The sequence below is a fragment of the Perna viridis genome, chromosome 8 (assembly GCF_037379345.1).
Source record: "Perna viridis isolate PV_CMFRI_1.1 ecotype Kerala chromosome 8, ASM3737934v1, whole genome shotgun sequence".
Lineage (NCBI taxonomy): Eukaryota > Metazoa > Mollusca > Bivalvia > Mytilida > Mytilidae > Perna > Perna viridis.
In genome coordinates this window covers 2,987,737-3,013,895 of record NC_142452.1, presented here as the reverse complement: position 1 = coordinate 3,013,895, position 26,159 = coordinate 2,987,737, and the positions used below count along the sequence as shown (strand labels likewise).

The 26,159-nt window shown below is 33.6% G+C and overlaps 2 protein-coding genes across 2 annotated transcripts; one reads left to right on the top strand and one right to left on the bottom strand.

Annotated features, from left to right (window-relative positions):
- Positions 1 to 744: 744 nt before the first annotated feature.
- LOC148608957 (protein ILRUN-like) lies at positions 745 to 10,089 on the bottom strand. The gene is made up of 5 exons (XM_088540444.1): positions 9,819 to 10,089; positions 7,496 to 7,659; positions 6,526 to 6,723; positions 4,533 to 4,807; positions 745 to 3,365 (listed from the first exon to the last, which is right to left on the bottom strand). Exons 1-5 carry the CDS (start codon positions 9,974 to 9,976, stop codon positions 3,315 to 3,317), a joined length of 846 nt encoding a protein of 281 aa, XP_088396570.1. The 5' UTR covers positions 9,977 to 10,089; the 3' UTR covers positions 745 to 3,314.
- Positions 10,090 to 13,095: 3,006 nt separating this feature from the next.
- Positions 13,096 to 26,066, top strand: LOC148608956 (uncharacterized). The gene is made up of 6 exons (XM_088541798.1): positions 13,096 to 13,215; positions 18,134 to 18,276; positions 18,748 to 19,805; positions 20,353 to 20,642; positions 22,232 to 22,384; positions 23,083 to 26,066. The coding sequence occupies exons 2-6, from the start codon at positions 18,148 to 18,150 to the stop codon at positions 23,976 to 23,978; spliced, it is 2,526 nt and encodes an 841-aa protein (XP_088397924.1). The 5' UTR covers positions 13,096 to 13,215; positions 18,134 to 18,147; the 3' UTR covers positions 23,979 to 26,066.
- Positions 26,067 to 26,159: the final 93 nt, after the last annotated feature.

Genomic DNA, 26,159 nt, shown 5'->3' with positions numbered 1-26,159 from the left:
GCTTAATAGATTAAATGAAAATTTGACCACTGATAGATTTCAACATGCTGAACACTTTTACCCCTTTCAGAATTTGGCTAAACCTAACCGTTTTAGAGATATATGCGAAAAACTATTGTCTGACCCCTATGTCCTATTTTTAGTAACGGCGGCCATGTTTTTCGACCGATCAAAAATCCCCGCATCAGTTTTATGCTGGATACCCAAAGGAACAAGTTTGGTTCCAATAGGTCAACTAGTTTCAGAGGAGAAGAGTTTTGAAAAATTGTTAACGACGACGACGACAGACGCCAAGTGATGGCAATAGCTCACCTGTCCTTTGGCTAGGTGAGCTAAAAAAGGACATCTAATGGGACATTAAATGACACCCCGCCACCTTGCAACATATTTGGTGGGGGTAAAAACAACATTTATGTAAAATATCGGTTCAAACTGAACTTTGCACTTGATATGTATTCTATGATACTCAATAACCATACATATCCGTTCAACCAGAACTTTGCCCTTGATATGTATTCTGTGATACTCAATAACCATACATATCTGTTCAACCTGAACTTTGCCCTTGATATGTATTCTATGATACTCAATAACCGTACAAAGTCTGAAACAGATCCTTAAATATTTTTAAAGTTATCATCTTGTAACTGTTGGGGTTGGACAGATGGATAGACACCCAACTCTTTAGAGGGCATCACATAAAACCTCATCGCTAAGTGTGGCAGGGTATAAAAACCAAAATAATTCAAATGAGATCATTTAATTAGTTTCTATCAAAAATAATCTTCAATAGCCCATAACAAAACTAATACAATCCATACATATAATTAATACAAATCCATTGAAAGAAACAGTTACTTCAAGTCTCTATCAAATCTTTTATAAACCCATACTATCATGTTACACCGTACTGTAACCAGCCATTGGTTAATAGTTATAAAAATGAGTCTTTTTTCTGCTCAACAGATAAACACCCAATATCTTTCACCATCAACTATAGAAATTAAATAAGATAAATAGTATTGGAAGTGTAATATGTGTATATTTTTTTCTTAACATGATGATTCCACAATTAAATCACACTGTTTATATATGAGATTATCAAGATAAATACAATAAACTGTCAAATTATAAGCCAAAAGTATATCACAAATATAAAAGCAGACACCAGATATTTTTAAAGCTTAACAATCTCTATTGAAGTGGGTTATTTTATGTACTAGTATTACACAATCATAGTTTTTTCTTAAACAACACAAAAGTGTAGTTACCACCAGTCACAATTTTCACTATATTAATCTTCTTACCTCTCATTTACAACTTCTTCCACTCACTCATATATTAACTTTCTTCAACAATTACTCATTTCTAATCTCATTTACTTTAAACTTTCTGTCAAAAACACAATACTATTAGAAATCAACATGGAGATAATAACTGCTTAATGTAGCAGCCCGATCATGATAACACACCACCTGTTTACACAGCAGCCTGAAGGGCGGTCCAGGTGAGGGAATAACGGGTGCATCCCCCCTTTTAAAAGAAAAAAAAAACCAAAAAATATTGTAAACTACTAAATATTGTATTGAATATAGCAATTTATCATTTTCATTCATCAAACATGTCATAAGTTGGTATCCTTTTATACTGATTCTAGTAATTAGGCCTCTCCTTCATAAAATCCTGGACCCCCCTGGTCTTGCCATGATACACACCATCTGGTTACAAGGCAGCTTGGCCATGATACTGGTTATATGTATACACTAACCTGCTGATTAATTTAAAAATACTAAACTTTGTTACATCACAGTGATAAGCTATTCATTTACATGTGGTTTTTTTTAAAGATAATAATAAAATCTTCTACAGTAATACTTGTAACCTTAATACATATCTTTCAGAAGTAACTGAAAAAAAATAGGGAGAAAGTATAAGAAACTGTTAAGAAAGTAAAAAGGGAAATCATGTGAACAAGTATTACACAATCAACGCCCAGACAGAGGAAATAGAATACTTTAAATGATGAACAAGATTTATCTGTGTGAATGATTGAAACCCATAATAAGCTACAACATTGTCATGTCCATGGATCAACAGCAGATTCCTTTCAATTTCAAGACTTATAAATGATGATTAGAATCGGTACATAAGGAATTCTAAACATACATTTATAGTAGTAATAGAACATGATTTTATAGAGAGACTTAGCAATAATTACATATAAATACTGATAAAATGTATTATTAGTACTGTTATCATTGTCAGTTCATGGTATAGTACAATTAGTAATAAGAGTACTTGTGAATAAGATTTAGATGTCTGTCTATCTTCACATTAAAAATATAGAACCATCTCTAAATAAAAAGAAGTATTCAAAGAAGATTTGATAAAATATTGGTGCCACTGTTTTATTTCTGGTATACTGTTGGAAATCTATTTAATAAGAAAATAAAGCAAATTTTTCTAGAAAGGATAATTAAAACTAGAAATACTGTGAGCATGCTCACAAAGAGCCTTATCATGTTAAACCCTCAAGAAAAATTGATTATCTTCCTTTAACCTGACCTTAATTATCTTTTTCTGAACATGATGCCTACCTTCCTTCCTATAAATCATTGCTTATATTACAACATGTAAACCTTTACCTTGGATTATTTCCCTTTTCAGGTGTAAGCCACTAATGATCTACATATAATGCATCACATTCCTAAAAAATTTCATAAACATAATTGAGTGGTTTAGGAGGAATAACCCTTATGTCATGAGTGGGTAAGGACATCTCCCTTCGTGGGTGATGCCTAACTTACTAAATGGGAATTGTTTCAGGAAAGTTTCCCTTTAACACAAGATATGTTGTCAGAAGAAAGGATGAAAACAGGGACAGGCAGTCAGGATTCTTATACTCCAAAATTCTGTTTGCTGGGGGTAAAAAAAATCTAGTTCACACCAAACCCAAGACAATCAATACAGATTATTCAGGAGTATATTAATAAATAACTCAAAAGTTTTCAACAAACTCAATCAAGTATTAAATTATTTAACTTTTATAAGATGTACATCTATTTTCATAAAATGTAGAACAGCCCATCAATATTTTATAAATGCATTAGCTCTTTAGATTAAAAAAATGCAGCAGCAACAATTGATGAGTAAAACCCAAATCTTGATGATTTGACATTTCATTTAATGAAAGTATAACCTCCATGATGAGCCAATATATTATAAATGACTTAATACCAGTAGGTCCTCACATCACCCAGTTCTCAAATACTCAGCTTTCACATGTACATATAAACTATTTACATACTATAGTACTAAGTCATATCATAATCTGTATTGTCCTCCTTAGTTCTCTCTCCTTCAACCTGAAAAGAAATAATCATATCCATATGTATTGATTGTAGAAACAGACTTCACAATGTCATACTGTGTAAAAAGAATTACCCTACAGAATGCTTTGCAGGACACAGCTTGATTTGACAGTAGAGGTTGAACCCAGATCAGTTTGGGCAAGTATGGACACATCATATGAGCTTGATATAGCTCTGAAATTTTATTCTGATTAAGTATTTGACACAGGACTAGAATTTGGCAGGATTCAAAGTAGCTATTTCTTCATAAATGGTTCCAGTAATAACTCCTAAAATCAATCCCTGCCTTCCTTGTCAGGTATATCACCTTGTGTAGTGCAATTTTGAAGAGATACATTCACTTGTAATATAGTCAAATTTCTGTCTCAAAATTAAAAAAAATGCTTGTTTCTGGCCCCTTATTTATGAATGGTTAACAAAATAATCAAAATCAATCCAGCCATCCTTTTGAGGTATGGCATCTTGCGGTACAATTTTAAAGGGACACATTCACTTGTAATCAAATATCTGTCCTTTATCTGTAAAAATACTTGTTTCTTGTCCCTTTCAGGTCCCTTATTTATTATTAGGCCAGTCACAAACCCCAAAATCAATCCAAGCCTTATTTTTGTGGTATAACAATTTGTGGTACAAATTCAAAGAGATCAATTCACATTTTTCATGTTACTGGCCCCTATTTGATCCCCAATGCCTAAACAATTCATGTCATAAACCCCATAATTAATCCTATGCTTCCTTTTGTGGTATGGCACCTCTTGACATAATACATGTAGTGATGTATAGATCTACACACTTATACTCAAGTTATTGCAGTGGTTGCCTTTAGCCACTAGCTAAAAACTTGGGGCTAGCAAAAAGGATCCAGGTAAATGAAACTTCAATCGTACTAGTTCACTCATTTAAACCCCTCCTTTGAAGAAACTCCTCCAAACATCATTCCTAAAAAGTTTGGTTAAAAGTGGTCAAAGAGTTTCCATAAAGTTGAGCAAAATGCAAAAATTTTATAGTTCATGGAAAGAAAGTTAATGCATAAGCTCACTTGGACCTTTAGAGCTAACAAGACTACAATTACATAGCAATATTAGTCAAGTTCAATGATTTTCAATGTGCTGGAAAACTTTTAAGAATTTAGAAAATGTTTACGTAAGTGGACAAACTTACATTAAAAAGTGATCTGACAGCTACAGGAGATGATGTAGGAGCTGAAGGACTAGGCTGTGATGGCAATGGACTTCCATGTTGAGCAACTATAGATGAGTTGGGTGATATTAATGGTGATGAAGTTGCCAAATCAATCTTCACTGGTGAAGCAAACGGATTAGATATATTTTGTGGAATGTTATTATGTACAAAGTCTGTTTTTCCAAAACTTGATAACTGTTGAGTTACACCCAAAAGTCCTCCTTCATCTACTGTAATTATCACCCATATTACCTCTGAAATAATTAAAGAACCTTAATGAGCGTACTCATATACCCCACGGGTAACCCATGTTGGATACCCAAGTAAATTTGTTTGTCAGGGAAATACATGTAGAAGGACCCTGATAAAAAAGGAATAAGAGTGTTTTTTAGGCTTTTGACCTTTATCTTCAAACTACATTCTGTTACTCAGAATGGTAGGTTCAAACTCCAGACTGTGATTTCTTTCAGTTTTAGTTAATCAAAAGTAAATATCATTGTAGCAGAACAAAACATACACTTGACCTGTAACTTATCATGGTGAACTTGTATACCAAAAATCACGTCATAATCTGCAAGTGTTTATAAAAAAAGTCCGAAAAACAGTTATTTCTGTGAATTTAACTAAGTTCAAGGCCCGTACTTTTCATGAAAATATCAAAGCGGAACCGACTACAAACTTGTCCTGTAATTTATCATGTTGAATTTCTGTACTAAAAATTATGTCAATATCTGCAAAAAAAAAAAGTCTGAAAAAAAGTCAAGAAAACTGTTATTTCTGTGAATTTAGCTAAGTTCAAGGGCCGTAATTTCAGTACAAATCATCAGATCGAAACTAAACGTAAACTTGATCTGTAACATATCATGGTGAACTTATACACCAAAAATCATGTCAACATCTGCAAGTGTTTAGAAAAAAGTCCTGAAACTGTAATTTTTGTGAATTTTGCTAAGTTCAAAAGCCTGTAATTTCAGTACAAATCATAAGATCGGAACGAAACGTAAACTTGACCTGTAACTTATGATGGTGAACTTATATACCAAAAATCATGTCAATATCTGCAAGCGTTTAGAAAAAAAAGTCCGGAAAACTGATGATGGACTGACGGACGGACAGGTCAAAAACATTATACCCTTCGCAACTTGGTTGCATGGGGTATAATAAATTAATGGTGATCATTCATACCCATTATCACCAATGTTGATGATAAAGTTATCACTTCACTTTAGTCCCTAATTGGGTTCAAATCAATCAAGAAACCTTCAGGTTGTATCTGATATTGTAAAACATAAATGTATGTCACCTTTAAAGTGTAGGTACTTTTTAGGGAAAATTTTACATGAAAAGGGAAAAATCAAAAGTGAATCAAAATGGTAGACAATGATGATGCAAACTTTATCCAATTATATTTTGGGGAATAAGAAAGTAAAGAAATTCAAGGGATTTGATGCAGACTACATAAATAATAATTTTATTGTTCTTTGGGAAATTGAATTTGATCAGGCTAGAAATTAAGTAAAAATGCCAAAGGAAAAAGATATCCAACTGACCAGTTTCCCGTCATTTCTATGCCTGGATTACATAACATTGAACTCTGTTGAAAGAGTGCAACATGTGTTAGAATTAAAGAAAAATCATCATATCTTGGTATTTAAAAATAATTCATCATAAATAAACTTTTTTTGTATCCCCAAAGATTAAACGAAGTTATGAAAGCTTAAAATTATGTGTACACTTAAAGCATAATAATATCAGAAAAAAAATCAGTAGCAGCTAAAAACTATATTTACTGTGTATAAATCTACCATGTTAAGCATGAACAATAGTTCATTATTTTTTCATGTCAGAAAGAGGGTTGGTTACAAGACATATCGTTTTCTCAAACTGAATTGCTAGCAAGTAGTACATTTGTAGGTCAGCTATAACACTCCAGAAAACAAAAATTCATTCTTAATGATTATCAGATATTCACCTCCAAAAAACAAGCCAGTGGGTGTTGACATCCTCCATTGACTTTGGTAAACCCCTGTTGTGGCAGGACTGGCCATTTCTACACTGACATCAGCTTCTTGACCAGGTTCTAAAATACTGACTATAGCACGATCTGTGTTACTCAAGTTATCTCCACAGCAGTATCGTAAATTACACCCTGGAGGCCAAGCTTCATCTCCTGAAATAATAATAACAGTTTTATCCACATAATAACATACTAAAATAAGAAAATATTGATATCTGTAATTATGTCCATTTAAAAGAATTAACAAAACAAAAAACAAAAAAAACTGAAAATACAGCAGTGATTGGGATTACATGGGGCCATGTGCCACTTATCACATTCCAGCTGAAAATGTCCCATTAAAAATCAAATGTTTTTAAAAAGAATGCTATAGAATGGACCACTGAAATTCTGAAGACCATTAAAAATGGTCCATTCTCAAAATTCCTATCCCAATCACTGATACAGTTTAGGGCTGTTCCACTAAAAAGTGTATGGTAGGGTTGGACAGCACATTTTTGTTCATACCCCACAACCCATAGAATTATAGCCAAATGTTTATAATTAAGTATTACTATGTATGCCTATAAATACCCCCATCCATATAATTTTTTAAAAGATGCTGTCCAACCCCCTTATACATTTTTCTGAATAGCCCTTACATAAATAAATTTACATTTAAATGCATTTAAAATGAATGTTAATTGCTTAAATCAGGATTAAATGCCTTATCTTAGACCTTGGACTGACATACAAAATGTATGCCACTACAAAACAATGTGTGCATACCATTATACAATTCCAACTGAACAGATTCATGTTTCATTAATGGCTCCTCTTGGACGATGAACCAGGTGAATTGGAAGTAGAATTAGAGAAAATTGGTTCATAAAACTTACTTATACAGGTAAACAAAATTAATAACAAGTAAATGTGTATAGTGTACCAATATTTTTAATCCTCCATGCTTTAATAAATTTAGTGTTTGGTGGCACTGCTTCACCCTCTCCAATGGTTACATCTCTAACAAAACTCATCACAGGCAGTCGGATGTTAGTTAGGTTTGGTTGATCATAGTCATAATACGAACATACAGCAGCCTGCAAATTCCTGCAAAATGAATTTATGTAAGATTTCAAATAAAAAAAAAACTCGTAAATTAATGGTAATCTAACTTTACAAGCACATGCAACTGTTTCCTTCATTTTTATACAAGATATCCTGGTTAACTATTATCAACAAGTACATGAACATTTCAGAGGTCCTTAATGTTATCTAAATAACAGTTAGGACTAGTCAAAAAGTCAAAAACTAAATAATATTTTAATATACTGGTACATCATCGTCATGTAATTTGGACTTCTATCCTGCCAAATACCCACCCCCTATTCCAATGAAAATATTCGCATGTTATCAGTGCCAAAAACTTTTAGCTACAAGTCAGATTGGACATGCTCAAAGCAGAGTATGACATCAACATTTTATGAACCTTGTTGAATGAAAGTTTTACTTGCCAAAATTGAAATCTAGGTTTTCCTTTAGTAAATGAATGTTGCAAAATGAATAAAAAATTATTGTCCTCTGGGCAAGTACATAAATTCAACTTTTGCTTGTCCAAATGGTAGTTTCACTTGTCCTGGGCAACAGAACAACCTTTAACATCATACCCTGCAAAGCCAAAAATTAATAGAGTTATCACTAGAGAGAAACTAATTTTACTACCAGTAATTACAAGTTGCTTAAAATACATACTGAGCAAGTTGGCTTCTGCAGGATTTTGATTGCTAAAATGCTTTTCTGCTAGGACATGTTAATCTGGTGATCAGACACCTCATGGTTCAAAGTATAAAACCAAGCACATACAACTGTACAAGACTTTTGAAATGTGTGTACAAAACAACAAAAATGGTCCTTGAAAAATGGCAAAATACTGTGAGAGGTCTTGCAGCAGAAAACTTCAGACGCCAGATATTTGCCTCTCCGGCATGGGAGAAAATTAATGGTCTTTTCTGAGTCTTCCACAGAATACGAGAGGGGTAACATGTATGATTATATTGTTACTTAAATATATTCAAATTGGTTATTCTGAGGGGTAAGTGTATCAGTAAACTGAGAAAAAAAAACAATGAAAACAAAATCTAGTGAGGAAACGAAATATGTAAATAAGAAATCAAAAGCAGAAATGAAATACATCAAATAAAAAAATGTAAATGCATAAAAAAAATTAAAATATAAATCAAGAAATGAAGGAAAAATTTACATGTATTTTTAACATGGCACTTTTACTCTCTATTGACAGACTTTCAGTTTAACATTCACTTTCAGAAAAATTCTTCAATTATATAGAAGTCAACTATGGTCAACAGGTGTAGTAAGATTGGGAAACATTGCAATAAGGATTTTGATTGATACATACATAATAATAGAAGCATTTCAGATATTTTTTTCGTTTTGACATGTACTTCCTCATAACTATTACTGTTCTTGCAGCCTTCAAATCAGAAATCTTTTCTTTGTCTAGTATAAAATGGTAAACCAGTTTACATCAGATTCGATGTAAATGGTGAATGTGAAAGTCATCTATAGGGAAGTAACATGTGATGATCAAATATAATGCATTCATAATGATCATTTCCACCGTCCAAATGTCGATTATATCACTACATGTAATTGATTATAAGCTATGTATAAAAATACATTACGAAACCAACAAGTTTGAATACGATATTGTTATGAAGTTCTAAACCAGTGAGATACAATCATGAAATCAAGATAGATGTCTGGAGAAGGAAAATTAATGAAATCTGGGCAATTGTAAGAGCCTTACCACAATGGACCAATTTAGAACCTGAATGGAATTCTCTATTGATCTAGAATTTGGTTCCCTTGGCAACTCTTTCATGATGTCCCTGATTCAGTGATTGGTCAAGACATAATTTATGAGTACACTGCGACAAGCGCAAAAGCTGTTCAAAGAATCAAGAGGATGAAAGTTTGAATTTCTGAATAGGTTGTTTGACACATATGGGGCTTGAACCAACAGCAGTGTCCACCTTGTCGTAAATATCACTAGGCACGTAATAGTCAGTATAATGATGAAAAGTGAAGATAGATAAATCCCCAAAAAGGATTATAAAAAGCCTCAATGATCACTCAGACCCTGCTTGTTTACATTTGGTTTTATAAATCTGATTTTGTTTACGTCATCTGTTAAGCAGGATTGATCTCGACCCAATCATTATTTGGAAGGTGGGTTTGATGCAACCTACCAATTGTTCATATCGAGAAAAAAACCACATCCTTCTGGGGAAAGTTGATTTGGACCGAGAAGTTTTTGAAATTCAGATATCAACACTTCTTTATCAGTTGTCCCGAGTGAACTGAACTGTCTTAAAAGCGTTCCTTCTAGTTCATTATCGATATCCATTGTTATATGTGAAAATTCACATCAGGATTTTTCATAAATAGGATCTACGCAACAACTTTTTCTAAGAAGTTCAATATTTGTGGCGTGCTTCTTTTTTTTATTTTGCTGACGTCACAATATCATGTGTACCGGAAGTTCTCAAATGCAAATTAGCCATGTGCTTTTGATGATCGTCCCTATTATTACTCGACCCTAGCAGTAGAATTTGATTTACGGTATAATTTACTTAAAACCGAAAGACGGCCTATCACAATTGAAATTAAACACTTTTTCGTCAATTAAATTTTAATAGAATTGACATTATTATTATTATTATTATTGTTTTTGTTGTTGTTGCTGTCTTTATCATCTTTATTATGTACAGGTACTTTATATTACAAGTCCTTGTTATATATATTTTAAATTACAGATTATGATCAGAATATAATAGCATTAAAACCAATGATTTTTCAATTTATATTTCTATTCCCCACACTCAGTTAAAATCCAGACTCAAAAACATTATACATCGTTGTTTCTAAAAAAGAGAAAAAAAATGGTGTAATGTATTTAAAAAAAGTGTGAGAGATGGGCTGAGTTTGTTTTGCATGCTACACGTGCATTTATGTTTAAGTCTGTATTATGTATCTTTAGTTATAGATTAGATTTGATAGCCAAAACAATGCGTTTAGTTCCTAGGCCATAAAATAACACCAATACGATATTAAATTGGCGACAAGGATGGTGATTTTCTCTATAAAAAACAAATAGAGAATGAGGATTAAATTCCGATATAACTTTTAGTGAAAATTAAATTCTGATATATACGTGATAGGATAAAATTCCGACTTCACATTGAAACAATGGCTGGACATTTGGACTTGCATGCACCAGAACCGTTCAAAGTTCTTGGTGAAACAAATCTTGCGAAATCCTGGGAACAATATTTAAAACGGTTCGAGTATTACGTAAAAGCAACCGGAGTGTCTAAAGATGAATAAAAAAGAACTATGCTACTACATATAGCTGGACATGAAGTACAAGACAGTTTCGAAACATTTACCGACCGGGAACTAAATATGACCAACCTGTACAGCACTGTACAATTATTTTGAACCAAAGAAACATATACAGTTTGAGAGACATATGTTCAGGAAAGCTAAGCAACACGACGGAGAAACAATAGATGATTTTATTGTGAGAATTTCAAAACTGTATCGCTTGTGATTTTAGGCCAGACCAACGTGAAGATATGATTCGAGACCAAATTGTTGATAGGTGTAAATCAACCGAATTAAGAAGGAAGCTATTAGCAGCGCAAGATCTAATGTTAGAAAAAGTTCAGAGACTTGGTAGAACATTTGAATTAGCTGTAACACACTCCAAGAAGATGGAAAATAGCAACAAACCCGAGCCGTGTATAAAAAATGCAGAAATAAACAAAATCAGACTAAAGCCCAAGCAATTCAAACCTCGAGGTGCTCCGAAATAATATCCGGAAAACAACTGGAGAAGATTGTCACACACAACTGCTCAATATTACAGATGTGGAAATACGGGACATTACGGAAGAAATTGCAGAATATCTCGAAATATTACATGTCGTAAATGTGAAAAAATCGGACATTTTGCAAAAATGTGCAAGACAAAATCAACAAAAATGTTCACGCGATTGAGGACGAAGAATTGGAAATATTCACATTGTATGAAAAAAAAAAAAACAATGCTGTTGTTCCGTTTTCTATTGGAGGTAAAGTTGTCGATTTTCTCATTCGATTCAGGGGCTTCTATCAACGTAATAGACAAAAACATCTGAGAAGTTTAAGGTATCAAAATCTCGAGTTCAGAAATGTACAGTCAATGTATTTCCGTACGGTAGCAAAACACCTTTAGAAATGTTTGGCAAGATTAAATTGAGCATGACTATCAATGATAACAAGCATGATGTAGAATTTCACATAATTAACGGAGATGGTAGACCGTTAATTGGCTATAAAACTGCTACTGATTTAGGATTGCTCCACATCGAAATGTTAAATGGTGTCAACAACCTTTCTAACGAATATAATCCAGGGACAAAGACCAGACTAGTTGTACCGCGCTAGACTTCTTACAATTAGGCTTCTGGAACAGGGTTATGTTTTCACAAGATTGAAGTTATCACTACAGAAGTTTTATGGTCATCATCATGAACTCGTGGATCGTAGCGGTGTATCCATTAGAACCATGAAAACTGATTTGTTCAACGTGTCATAGTTTTCCTTTCCTCTTTCGTCTACCCGGACTTGACTCTTTATGAGCAACTCGGCTGGTGTTTCTAGAAAAGCAGAGGACGCTTACCCTACAGCTAGGTGCACCTGGTCCATGCTCCCAATTTTTAGTGGAGTCCGAGTTGCTCATTTACTTTTTTTACTTTGTATATACTATTTTAGTTACTTTATGTTTCTTTGTTGTGTTTGTCTGTTTTCCATGTCTGGCGTTTGTCCCTGGGTGACATTCTTTTGATTTCTGCTAGAATCTTGGCTCTTTGATTACTCTGTAATATCATTGCAATTGTCTCATCATAAGGTCAAGCCATTTAAAATTTTTGCAAATGAAGAATTTTAATTTGAACTTGAATTTTTAGTAAATAATGACTGCGATACAAATTGGCAAAATTAACTGCCTGGTTAGGATTTAACTCAAAATGTGGAAGTAAATGGTATGCGTAACTTCAGAAGAAGCACTGTTCTTCGAAATTCGAGCAAGGCAATAAAACCAAAACAAAAAACAAAAAAAAACTAGCATTTTACCGACGTTACCGACGAATTTAATTATTTAATTTATAAAGCATGAAGTATGAAATTTAATATGTTGGAAGAAAATAAGTCGACCTATCGTCTTACCAACCAGAGTCTTCAATTGTATAGACAAACAGTCATGGTGAAACGCAACAAATGCACCACAGTGTAATCCAAAATAGTAAATATTTATGAGATTACTAAAAAGTCTCCAACAAGTGAAATAAATAAAACGACGGTCGTATAAGCATTTATTCTAAATGATGGATATTGAAAATGGGACGAGTTGGTTAAAGCAATTACAATGTCGTAAGGGACGATTTGACCAAATTTTAATGTTCACCTTTTTTCGAAGTCGCATTCCCTTTCATTTGTTTCACCCATCTAAAATTTTCTTTGTGATTGTTTTGATTTTATTATGTTTACCATACAAGCTTTATAACATTGATTTTTTCAATACGAATATCAACATTTGTTCAGGTAATAATGTGTATTTCTGATATAACTGAATCTGTAGTAAAAATGGAATCTGTTTAAGGAATAAATGAATCAAATAATCACATAATAATATGATGCTGATGTAACTTGAAAGAAAGAGTATACACAGTGGCGTATTGACATTTGTTAAGAATAATTATGCTTCCTAAAGTTTTACATTAACCCCTTGAGTGCCAATGCTTGTCCTTTATTTTGCCAAGGAAGAATTAGAAGATTCTAATTCAATTGTCCTGCTTATGATGTTGACAATAAACGTCACAAGAAAGGGCACAACGATTTCTGGGTAATCGAACACAGAAAGAAATAAACATAAAATATTCATTTTTGATGTTTTCGAATATATTTTATACAGTCATTTTGTCAACTTTGTACATATATACATTGACGTACTTATGTACATAAAAATGGCCCCGTGCAGGTCCGGGTGTTAAAAGAGTAGGCCTGCAGCAGCGCAAAGCTTGTCGTAAAAGGTGACTAAATAGTGCCCAGAACCGTAGCCGGGGGCTGGGATGTGTGCCCCAGGTGGTGGAATGGGGTACCCCTGGTGTGTTACATGCTGGGGTTGTCAGGCTATAATACAGAAAACCTGACCGCAAACCATAGTGGTGCACCGTGTTGGGAAAGATGCTACGTTCCTCAGATGTTAAAGAACCCTACTTTGGTATTCTCCCGGAGGAGTAGGAACCATAGGGCTCCGCAACAGGAGGCTAAATTGCCCAACCCTACCCACCTCTCCATATTTCGAGTGGCAATCAAAATTTGTCGACTCCATTGTCCTTGTGTCCCATCCCTTTTTCATTTCATCATCATTTCATGTTCATTTTATCATCAATTTCATGTTCATCGTCTGAATATAGCTGAAATATTGCTGCTCGGACGTTAAACCCCAACAAACAAACAAAACATGTACATAAAAATGTACCCAAAAATAGGAAAGAAAAAGAAGGTAGAAAAACATAAAAAGAATATAATTAGGCTCAATGAACGGCCAAAGGCTGTTCATGTAATGTTTGGGAGTGCAGAGATCCGTTCATACATGCATGAACGACCAAAAATAGCTGTTCAATCCTTATAATTCTATCCAACAGTCAAAGTTACCTTCTGAGAGCCTCAGTCGGTTATATTTACATACTATGTGTATGTTTATGCTTCAATGCACACAAATTCCTTTGCACACGTATGGGAGCGCAGACGAATATTTACACGTAATCGGCTGCACAAAAACAGTGAAGGCGGTATGGTCAAAATGATAATTGAAAATATGAGATGAAAATAATTCAACAGGAATAAAATTTTTAAGGAATTACAACAAGGAAGAAGGAAAATTACAATAAGGTGTTTTCAAAGGTAAAGACAATGAGAAGTAAATAAAATGTGATTATTTGATCAATAGATAACGACGAGTAGAAATAAGAACAAAATTTGCAAGGAATTTTTTGGCGTTGTTTTAATTTGTACAGTCTACCCGGTTGCTAAGCCTATATATAGGCTCTTGGCAAAATACAGGAGTATGAAAAGCCTATTTATAGGCTCTTTGGCATAGTAAGGGTTAACTAGGATTTATTTTTCCTCATAACTTTGTTAAACTTTGAGGTGTGAGCTAATATGGAGTAGGCATTGCCTACAAAAGCGAGCACAGAGAGTTTCTACTATACTTGAAATTTTATTTTACCCCCATGAGCAGCTCCAGAAATATCCTTTTTTTAGTTTCATAATTAGTACGTTTACGGAACAATGTCTGTTCTCCTTTGAAGGCGGTAATATTTTTCACATAAGCTATCATTGGCTATGAAGTAGATAGTTACTTGTTCTGTAACGCACCTTTCTTTTACATGTTAGGGTTGTTAGCCATAAGCAAAACCTCCTGCATGGAGGAACAGAATTTTCTGTAGGGGTTTTCCATCCTGAAGACAATTGCACATGTTAACGGGATCCATCTACTCAAATTTTCTGTCTGGATTTACTTCCATAGTCTTTGACTTTCCAAAGCCACCCACAAGGCAGTGGTGCTATTTAACTCTTAGCTTGGGCAAGGATAATGCGTACTAGGATGGTCGGCCTACACACTGCATCTCTGTGGCCCTTGCTGCTCCGAGATCTCCATGCAGATACTGCAGCCTATTTGCAGTCACAATGAGACTGTCAGACACTACTAGTAAACCCAGTGATCTGATTCTGTTGCACTAGTAAATCCAGTGATCTGATTCTGTGGTAGTAGTAAACCCAGTAATCTGATTCTGTGGCTGTAGTAAATCCAGTAATCTGATTCTGTAGTAGTAGAAAACTCAGTGATCTGATTCTGTGGTAGTAGTAAACCCAGTAATCTGATTCTGTTGTAGTAGTAAGTCCAGTGATCTGATTCTGTGGTAGTAATAAATCCAATAATCTGATTCTGTGGCAGTAGTAAACCCAGTGATCTGATTTTGTGGTAGTAGTAAACCTAGTGATCTGATTGGACATATTTTGTGGTAGTAGTTAACCCAGTGATATGATTCTGTGGTAGTAAACCCAGTGATCTGATTCAGTGGTAGTAGTTAACCCAGTGATATGATCTGTGGTAGTAGAAAACCCAGTAATCTGAATCTGTGGTAGTAGTAAAGCCAGTGATATGATTCTGTGGTAGTAAACCCAGTGATCTGACTGATTCAGTGGTTGTAGTTAACCCAGTGATATGATTCTGTGGTTGTAGAAAACCCAGTAATCTGATTCTGTGGTAGTAGTTAACCCAGTGATATGATTCAGTGGTAATAGTAAACCCAATAATCTGATTCTGTAGTAGTAGAAAACTCAGTGATCTGATTCTGTGGTAGTAGTAAACCCAGTAATCTGATTCTGTGGCAGTAGTAAATCCAGTAATCTGATTCTGTTGTAGTAGTAAATCCAATGATCTGATTCTGTGGTAGTAATAAACCCAGTAATCTGATTCTGTGGCAGTAGTAAACCCAGTGATCTGATTTTGTGGTAGTAGTAAACCCAGTGATTTGATTGGACAGATCTTGTGGTAGTAGTTAACCCAGTGATATGATTCTGTGGTAGTAAACCCAGTGATCTGATTCAGTGGTAGTAGTTAACCCAGTGATATGATTCTGTGGTAGTAGAAAACCCAGTAATCTGAATCTGTGGTAGTAGTAAACCCAGTGATATGATTCTGTGGTAGTAAACCCAGTGATCTGATTCAGTGGTAGTAGTTAACCCAGCGATATGATTCTGTTGTTGTAGAAAACCCAGTAATCTGATTCTGTGGTAGTATTTAACCCAGTGGTATGATTCAGTGGTAATAGTAAACCCAGTAATCTGATTCTGTAGTAGTAGAAAACTCAGTGATCTGATTCTGTGGTAGTAGAAAACCCAGTGATCACTTCATCAAAAAGCTGTGGCGTTTATCCTTTTGTAGTTTTGGACTGCCAGTGGGTCATCATACCTTAAATGTGTGTCTTGTGGGCTAAAAACTGTCCAAATTGCTGTTGCCTCTCCTATGTATGGATGGTTCGCCTTCTTGCCGCTCTTCTTGCTCTTTGGACTTAGGGTTGTATCTGTTTGCACTGTTGTGTATCTTTTCCAATATCTTTATATATGCATACATTAAAATGGCAAATAATACATTGTCATAAGCTTTGAAGTCTGGGCATTTCATTGTCTATGATGTGCACTCAGCACAGACATGTACAGTAATGAAATATACATGGGCATAGCTAGGCTTTTTACATATAGACATCAATCAGGATTGAATCGTGGTGAATCATGATAGTTTTTCATCTTTTCTTGAAAGATTGACCAACTTTAATCATATCATAATACAATATAATGTACCTAACCCTTAGTAATGTAAATAAACATATCATATCATTCCAGATTGCGTCCAATCTTAAACATCGATCATATCAGATTATCAAATCATGATCTCAATCGGGACAATCACATATGAACTTATTTGGTCATAACAAAACGTGTGTTGTAAAAGGCCGTAGTACTCATAATTTGGAAATTGTGATCTTGTCGCATTAGATTGTATCTTCTTGTAACTAAATGCATCAAATAGCAACACATCGTTCCCAAATGTGTAATTTTATAAAAAATTTCATGGTCAGTTTCAATTTGACAGTTGTGGCAATCGTAGCTAATGGCACGATAGTGGGAACCTACCATGAAGAAAGCAATGCAGACTAATTGTACGAGTCCAACTGGTTATCCTTTGGACAAGCATATGACAGTATGGAATAATCAGTGTAGTCGTTATATAACTGTTTAACATAATTACATTTTGATTTTACTCTTAATTGATTGTTCAATGGTCTTACAACATCAGTGAGTACTCGTGTTTGAATTACATGTATCACACCACATAGTAGGTACCTTTTTAACACCAGCTTTGATCAAAACTACTGGGTCAAAAATTGAAAGCTATCCTAAACTAATCTAGTTTGGTTTGTAAAACACTTTGAGTCACTTTCTAATTGGTTGGGCAACATTGATTGCTTTGTATAAACTATAATTTGGTACTGTGATATTGTTAATGTTGATAAGTTTGCAGTCTGCATTTAGATAATGTTTTGATTAGGGATCAATCTTTATTGTACTAGAATTGATAAGTAATTAAAATTTAAGGATTGTTTTTAATTTTAACCAAATATGCCTGCATAATCGACTTGGGGACAACTTTTGCTTGTTCATAAACCCCAGTGCTTGTCATGGAGTGTTCACTGTCCTAAAAATGGTTATTTCTCTGGTCTTGGCAAAAAAAAGTAACAAAAAAATTTAAGTGTTGAAGTTTACATTTAGATGTAGAGCATGTCTTTTTTTTCACTGGTAAATGTAAGAACAGACAAAAGCAATAAGAAAAGTAATGCAATTGTATTGAATGCAGTATTTTCTGAATGTCATGGTATTCTTTCTATTTCAGGTGAAATCAAAGCCATGAGACACCAGAAAGTTTATGTAAACCATGTCCACTCAAGTTTCTTGCTTTCTCAGCTTGCTCACATGTGGAGGAAACAAGAACTTTGTGATGCTATTATTACTACGGAAAATAATATAGTCTCTCAGGTAAATTGCTTTTTGCTGAGTCTGATTGAAGTTCTAGTATTATGCCAAGTTGAAAAGATACGGGTTAAAAACCTTTGATACAATACAAATTCAGACACATAGTTATCTCATATTTCTTCATCATTTAAGTATTTCTTATAGGGCAAGTTTTAATGAAGGTAGTAATATTTATAGAATGATGCTGCCATTGCATTAGTACAAGTAAATTGCCAAAATAAAAGTGAAAGTGAAAGTTGATCAATCTTCTGAAAAACAGGAATGTATCAAAAAGAAAACAATCTGCCATACTGTGAACAAGTTTTAATTTGATTTGATAATGCAAATAATCACTTTGAAAAATTCAATTAAAAAAAATAATGGCAATCATAATGTGTTCTCATTTATAAAAAAAAAACTTTCCACAAGTCTTTTGTTAGATATCTCACCAAAAGCCGCTGTTGAGTATTGGGTAACTGTTATTGTTGTGTTTAGGTTCATCGTGTAGTCCTGTTGGCTTGTTGTCCTGCACTACAGACCAGCAAAGTTTGTGAGTCTATAGGTACTATGCTAGAGGTACATTTTGTCAATCCTGATATTACTACTGAGGCTGTAAATGTTATACTACAGTATTTGTATGAAGGTTCTATGTTACTCACGGAAGATAATGTCAAATGTGTCATCAAAGTGGCTTCCTTACTGCAAGTCAACAGTGCCTACAGGTGCTGCTTGGAATTTCTGGAAAGCTTGGGGAAATCAATCAATTTTTCCAATAAACCGGAAAAAGATAAACATAAATGGAATGACAACTGTCATGTTAGGTCTATTGACATAAAGGAATGTTCATTGATTGGATCAGAACATCACCAGCCATCTAATTCTGTTGTTAAAAGAAGTGCCACTGATATTAGTAAAACAATGACAAACATTGTACAAAGTCAAGGTGGAAACCAAGCTTATGTTACACAACCGGACAAAGAATTAATATTGAAGTCATGTGCAATTGATACCAAAGGCAAGGATGTCTGTGTTGTTCAAATTGGTGAAAAGGAGAAAGCTAAGACAAAGCTGTCTAATCCTGTCAACCTGTCAGGTGCTACCAGTCAAAACAAACCTTCACATTTACAAATACATCTTAATGTTCCAATTCCTGTCTCTAACAATACACACACAACTACACAAAACTTAGTCAAAAGTTTCCCATTAGTTCCAATAAGATTTCAGTCATCCCTGCAGACGGGCATCTTGAATATTGCTCCACTCTCCAGTAGTCCAGTGGTACTGTCTCCACAACAGGGGATGATACAAAATACAGGAGCATTTCCGCAAGTGATAGCTCCTATAGCAGCAGGGCAATCGCAAGGAATATCTGTTTTGAATGGCCCTCAGCCCAATGGTATACAACAAAGCACTCAGCATCCATCTGTTGGAAGTATCAGCCAGACTGAAGTACCATTACATTCTGAAAGTTCATTGATCCAGAAAGAACAACATCGGACAGTACAGCCAAGTTTGGATGAGCTTGGTATTATAATAAAAAAAGAGTCAGAAAGGTATACTTAATTTATTTTTCGGGGCATTGGAAACTCTGAGGGGTTCATTAAATATTTTGAAGGACCAAGATAGAACTCAAAGATCGTAGAAGCACAAAAAACACCATGATAAATTGATCAAAAACACGCAAAAAATGTATATGAGCAACTCATACTCAATAAAAAAAAAACTGTTAAACAAGAAATACATTTTTTCTTGACAAATTGTTATGGAGCATTATTAGATTTGTACTTTAATTTGGATCTACGTTTTAGACCAAAATTGAAATAAAAGACAAGATCTGAATTTATGATGACAAATAATTCAGGATAGGGAATTAATTGGTCATGATAAAAAAGGTGAAGTAAAGACAAAATAAAAATGATAATGCAGAATGAAAGAGTTACCCAACCTCCTCATACAAATCAAATGTTAGTCATTTTTTTGTCTTATTAACTACTAAGTCAGTAAAAAGTAGGGAGAAAATCCCTCAAAGGTACCATGGCTTTGATAGTTTTACTTTAATTTAGATTAATTTATTGCTATTCTCTTCTTTGAAATTTTAAGCTTGCAAGAAGACACTGACAGCAATCATGACAAAACTAATGAGACATATGACCTTTCAAAAGTGAAAATTGAAAAAGATTTGGATGTCAGTACAGGTGGTCTGACACTACAAGTTGATAATGAGCAAGGTTATGGGCAACAGTTAGGTTACCACGATGACGATGTTGACATGGATTATGAGGATAGTGATGATGACATGTCCCAGGATGAAGATGATATGGCTGATAGTACAGCACAGTCATTTGATCAAACAGAGGATGATGGAAATATGAATATTGAGCCAATATCAGGTGAGAGCCAGTATCAGGTATGAGTCAGAACATTGAGTAATATTGGGCCAGTATCAGGCATGAGTCCGAGCATGGAGTAATATTGGGCTGGTATCAGATATGTGTCAGAACATAGAGTAATATTGGGCCATTATCAAGTATGAGTCAGAACATGGAGTAATATTAGGACAATATCAGTTATGAGTCAGAACATGGAGTAATATGGCATGGAGTAATATTGGGCTGGTATCAGGTATGAGTTGTAACATGGAGAAATATTGGGCCAGTTTCAGGTCAGAGTCAGACCAGGAAGTTTTATTGGGCTGATAGAGCTTAGATAAGGTTAGAGCCAGAAAATATTTTTAGCTATTGAAATTTGGACCATGAAGTTAAATTTTTATTTTGCCTGATTCCCTATTATTAGATATAAATGATGCTGGTCTACCAATTTTCTGAAAAGACTTGATGCTTGGGATGTTTTTTTTCTTAAGGTTAAAATTAGCAGTTTTTTTTTCTATTTAAGGTGATTATTATTATGTCTTCCCCCACTCTGGCTGGGAGACATATTAATTATTGTTTTTGGCTTGTCCGTCTGACCATGTGTCTGTCACAAAGTTTGTCAGTGCAACTCCTCTCAAACTCAAACCGAATTTTGCGAAATGTGGTCTGTTGCAAGAGCATCATATGTAGTTGTGCATATTACCAGGAAATTTTGATCTCCTAATTTTTGTAGGAGTTATGCCCCTTTGAACTTAGAAATTTACCAAAAATCTCATAAATTACCTTGTCTTGTCAGCGCAACTCTGAAACTATTAAACTGAAAATGCTCAGGACAGTTTGCCTGACAGTGAGAGACATATGTTTTTGCAGACAAAAACAAATTTTAATTATACATGTATGAGTAGATTGTTAGAAACTCCATCATCTCCACTAATTATGTTTATTATATTTTAACATCAATGTTTGCTTGACAATAATATATATAAATATTTGCTATGTGTATCATTAATATTTCATTGTATATGAAGAAAAATAATCTTGGTTTTATATAACAAAATTACTCCTAAACTGCCAAAAAGAGTTTGAGAAAGTGTACAGTAATGTTAGGCATCTTATGTAGATGTGTTTGAGAGATGATAATTATAGTTAGAGGACTCAAGTGGAGATAATCTAACATGGGGATTTAACAGGTTGCTACCTCTTAAACTGTTCAAAGATATTAATGCACATCTGTTGACCCTCCCACATAAAGGAGGAGAGTTTCATAAAACCATTGAAAAACTTTAGAATCTACATAAAAATGTAAGATTTTTGGGAGTTTTTAACATGAAGAATGCTGTTTCGTATAAAATCTTCCACATGAGACAGTGTCATTAGGGGAGAATCTCTGACATGAAATGTTTCAAAGGTTAACAGGTATGTTAATGAAGTTCATCAGAAATGTCAAACATCAGATGTAGATGTGTATACTGTTGGATGGATATAAATTGTATATAGAGATAATCCAATTTAAGTGTTTTACATGCTTTTTGATTAGGAGTATCTTTATTATTGATCCTGTTGTATTGTTAGCTGTCATCAAGCACTTTGAAGATAACTTTATTTTTCAGATGCTTCCACATCAACGCAGTTTCCTAAGAAAATCAAACCTATAAGACCAAGATTTAAAACTGCCACTGAAGAGGAAATCAGGGCTTTAGAAGACATACCTCAGGCAAACTCTACTAAGAATGCCACAAAATGGGGGGTTAAATGTATTCAAGGTAAAGGAGCAATCATTTGATTTTTATGGAGGGACTAGGATCTGGTTCTATTTCCTGGATTTTTTTTAGCATTATTTTTGACTTAACTTTTAATTGTTTACTCTAGCCTGTCCTGGATTTACCCAATTGACATATATCATCATCCTGCCTTTTTATATCAAATTTTATCCTAGCCCTATAAAAATCAAATGGTTGCTCCCTACATATATACATGTAGCTTAAAAAGTAATATTAAGCTCCTCCTTAATTATTTAGGAAGTTTTTATAAAACTTAAAAAGGAAGTAAGGCATTGTATGTAGATGTGCATTAAGAAGGGTAACTGTGTCTTTTGATTAAAATGGAATATAAACCTGAATATCTGAAAATATTTTGAGTTTTAAGTTGAGGGAACATGAATCCTTTTGTGAACTTCTAGCTATATATATAGTTAGTAAAGAATGTAGATCAGTAAATCTATGTATATATCGTTCTGTTATTTCATTTAGTAAAGAATGTAGATCAGTAAATCTATGTATATATCGTTCTGTTATTTCATTTATTTCAAGCTTTTGAAAATGCATATTGAAAATGAATTGAAAAAAAAAGAGCTGTTGTTAACCTGAAGTAAACAGTGATAATTGCATTAACCTTAGCATGGAAGTTTGTTGTGCATGTGGTGAATGAATACTTTATTTGTTTTCTTTGTTTTTTATTGCAGAATGGAGTAGAGAACAATTTGGGAAAGATATTGATTTTTCAACAATATCTGCAGAAGATCTAGGTTCACTGTTGTGTAAGTTTTATGCAGAAGCTGCTCCTAAACCAAACAGGAGAGATGAGGACGATGAGACAGATAATGGAAGAATTTATAACAAAAATACAATGAAAAGCATAAGAGCCTCTATAAATAGACACCTTCGTGATATTGATAGAAATATAGACATTGCTCGTGATAAAAGTTTTAGTAGAGCCAATAATATTTTATACTCCAAGTTAAAGCGTGAAGCAATGCTTGGTTTATCAAAAACTACGAAGCAAGTAATCCCCCCAGCAGATATACTTAAGATAACTGAATATCTTACTTCGAAAGATAACCCTACCATTCTACGATATAGAGTCTGGTATCATATTTTTTCACATTTTGCCAATGCAGGGTTGGAAATTAACAAACAACTGAAACCACAAGATTTTTTATTTTTAATTGATGTAAATGGCAAAGAGTATGTGTCCCTATCTCCAGAAACCTGTTTGCATCATCAGAAACCAGCAAATCGACTACGTAATTATGAGAATCTAGCTGATGTTAAAATGTATGCCTCTCAAGATTTAAGAAACTGTCCAGTTCGGTCACTGAAGTTACTCATACTGAAGACAGATGCTTCAGCAACGGCCCTATTTAACAAAGTGGACAGATCATCAGTAGAGAATTTTAGTATTAAGTCTGTGTGGTACACAAATCAACCGGTGAAGAATAATGCACTTGCTAGTTTTATGTCAGAAATTTGTAGAAACTCTAACTGCAGTAAAACTTACAGGACTCAAAATTTAAAGGCAACAGCCAGCCAAGGCATATACAATCTCTCTGTTAAAAGTTATACAGTTATGTGTTCATGAGCACAATGTACAAAATTAGAGGAAAGGATTATAAGGTTTGTGCTCTTGAATGTAGCCAGGTAGCCTCCTGACTTAATTCAAAGTGGTAAATTTAATGATATGTAATTTCAGCTGTATAGAACTAATATCATTTAAACTTTCCATAGGAATATATAGACTTGGATAAACTTTGTGATTATATATCACTGCTCTCCTCAGAGCATTATTTTTTACACATGTCTAAGTTCAGGAATTTATGTGGTGGCTGTTTTTTTTTTAAAGTTTTTTTTTGTTATTGATTTAATTTACAACAAATTCTCCTTTTTGATTGGCCTGTATATTTACATTTATTTTTTAATAAAAATATCTTTCAGGGAAACTGCCAGGACTAATGTATAAATATTGATAAATATTGATTGAATATACAGACTCAAATTTGTAAAGAATTACTTTTTATTAGGGATGTCTGTTGTGGTTTTCTTATGCTGTTTGTTGAACATTAATTTTGGTTGTATAATCTGCTTCTCCAAACTTCACAATGTGAACAGACATAATTTTTGTTATGCTGTTTTCAATAGAAACAAAAAGAAAAATAATTTGGTCAATGAAAAAAAATGTCTAAATAAAAATCCTTATTCAAAATGTTTTATCAAAGGCCTTTTCAGTTTTATTTCATTCACCCTCTATGGTTGGATTGTAACAGACATTATTTTTTTTTTAATTTTTGCTAATTAGTAATCATAATACATGTACAATGAAAAATATTCAGGTTTTTAAAGCCAAAAGTATTAATTGTTATACTAAATTTGATTAAAGTGCTTTATGCACAAACATAGTTTGACATTGCATCTCTATGTATTGTGAACGTATTATGTAGGATTGGTTTTACTAAAGTAAACTTAAGTCCTACAAATGTGTTGTTTTGAAAGATGCACAGAAGTTGGATGAAAGTAACAGCTGTGATATAGGAAAACAAATGAAAATCAGATCCAAGGTCCTTGAATTTTTATATGGTATAAATTCAATGTTTATTTGAAGAAAATACTTTGACCTGTGAATATTCTACTTTAACTAATACAAAAAGATTTCATTATGTATTAAAGTGTCTTATACTCAGTTTCTGTTTTATGTAGGAAAAATTGCAACATATGTTTTTCATATGTTTTGAAAACACCTGAAAAGAAAATATATTTTTTATCGTATGTTTTTCGTATGTTTTGAAAACACCTGAAAAGAAAATATATTGTTTATTGCATGTTCTTCATATGTTTTGAAAACACCTGAAAAGAAAATATATTGTTTATCGTATGTTTTTGACCACCATGAAAAACATGTTTCTGACTAACAAATTAATTCATGAAAACCAATTAAATAAAAATAATTTGGTATTTATATGTTTTCCATAAGCTTTCATATCAGAAAATGATATGGTTTTCATATGATTTTCTATATATATGAATTCATGTATTTTAAGCACAAAAACACATTTTTACCATACTGGCCCTTAACATATGTTTGCATGTGTTTTAAAACATATAAAATATGTTGCAATTTTTCATGTGTACTTAGAGCATTATCACTCACAGGGGCGTAGCTGCCTATACGCAGATACGCAGTTGGGTACTTTCGGAAAAAGTAACAAAAATAAAAACACACATTTTAAAGATGAAATAAAGTTTATTTATCACATATGCATACCATGAACGTAGTATAGGCTCTGAAAAATAGGCTCCAAAATCGTTAAAATTCAGAAGTTTCCCTCAGGGCTTTGCCTTGCCGGACTCACTGGGAGCCTTGAGTGCCCCCCCCCCCCACCCCCCAAGACCCCTTTCCGTAATTTTGCATACAACTAAAACAGGCCAAGCTACACCTCAGACTCATTAGTAATTTACTTGCTTAAATTATCAGTACTCATGTAAGTACACCAGCTTACACGACCTCTAAAATAATAAAGCTTTATATATTGTTTCCCCAGTTCTACAAAACTTGACTGAGAACAAATACATTAATTCTGAAAATGCATGACTGTTATAAGATGTTTCAATTGATCTGTATTTTTATGTTTGATGTTGGTATGAAACGCTATAATAAACTATTCTGTTTGCCTAATTAGTAATTTTTTATCTTATGTCACCAGTTCATATCAGGAACTTCCCAACTGTTTCTGAACGATACATAGAATATAGTCCATGTATTATTCCT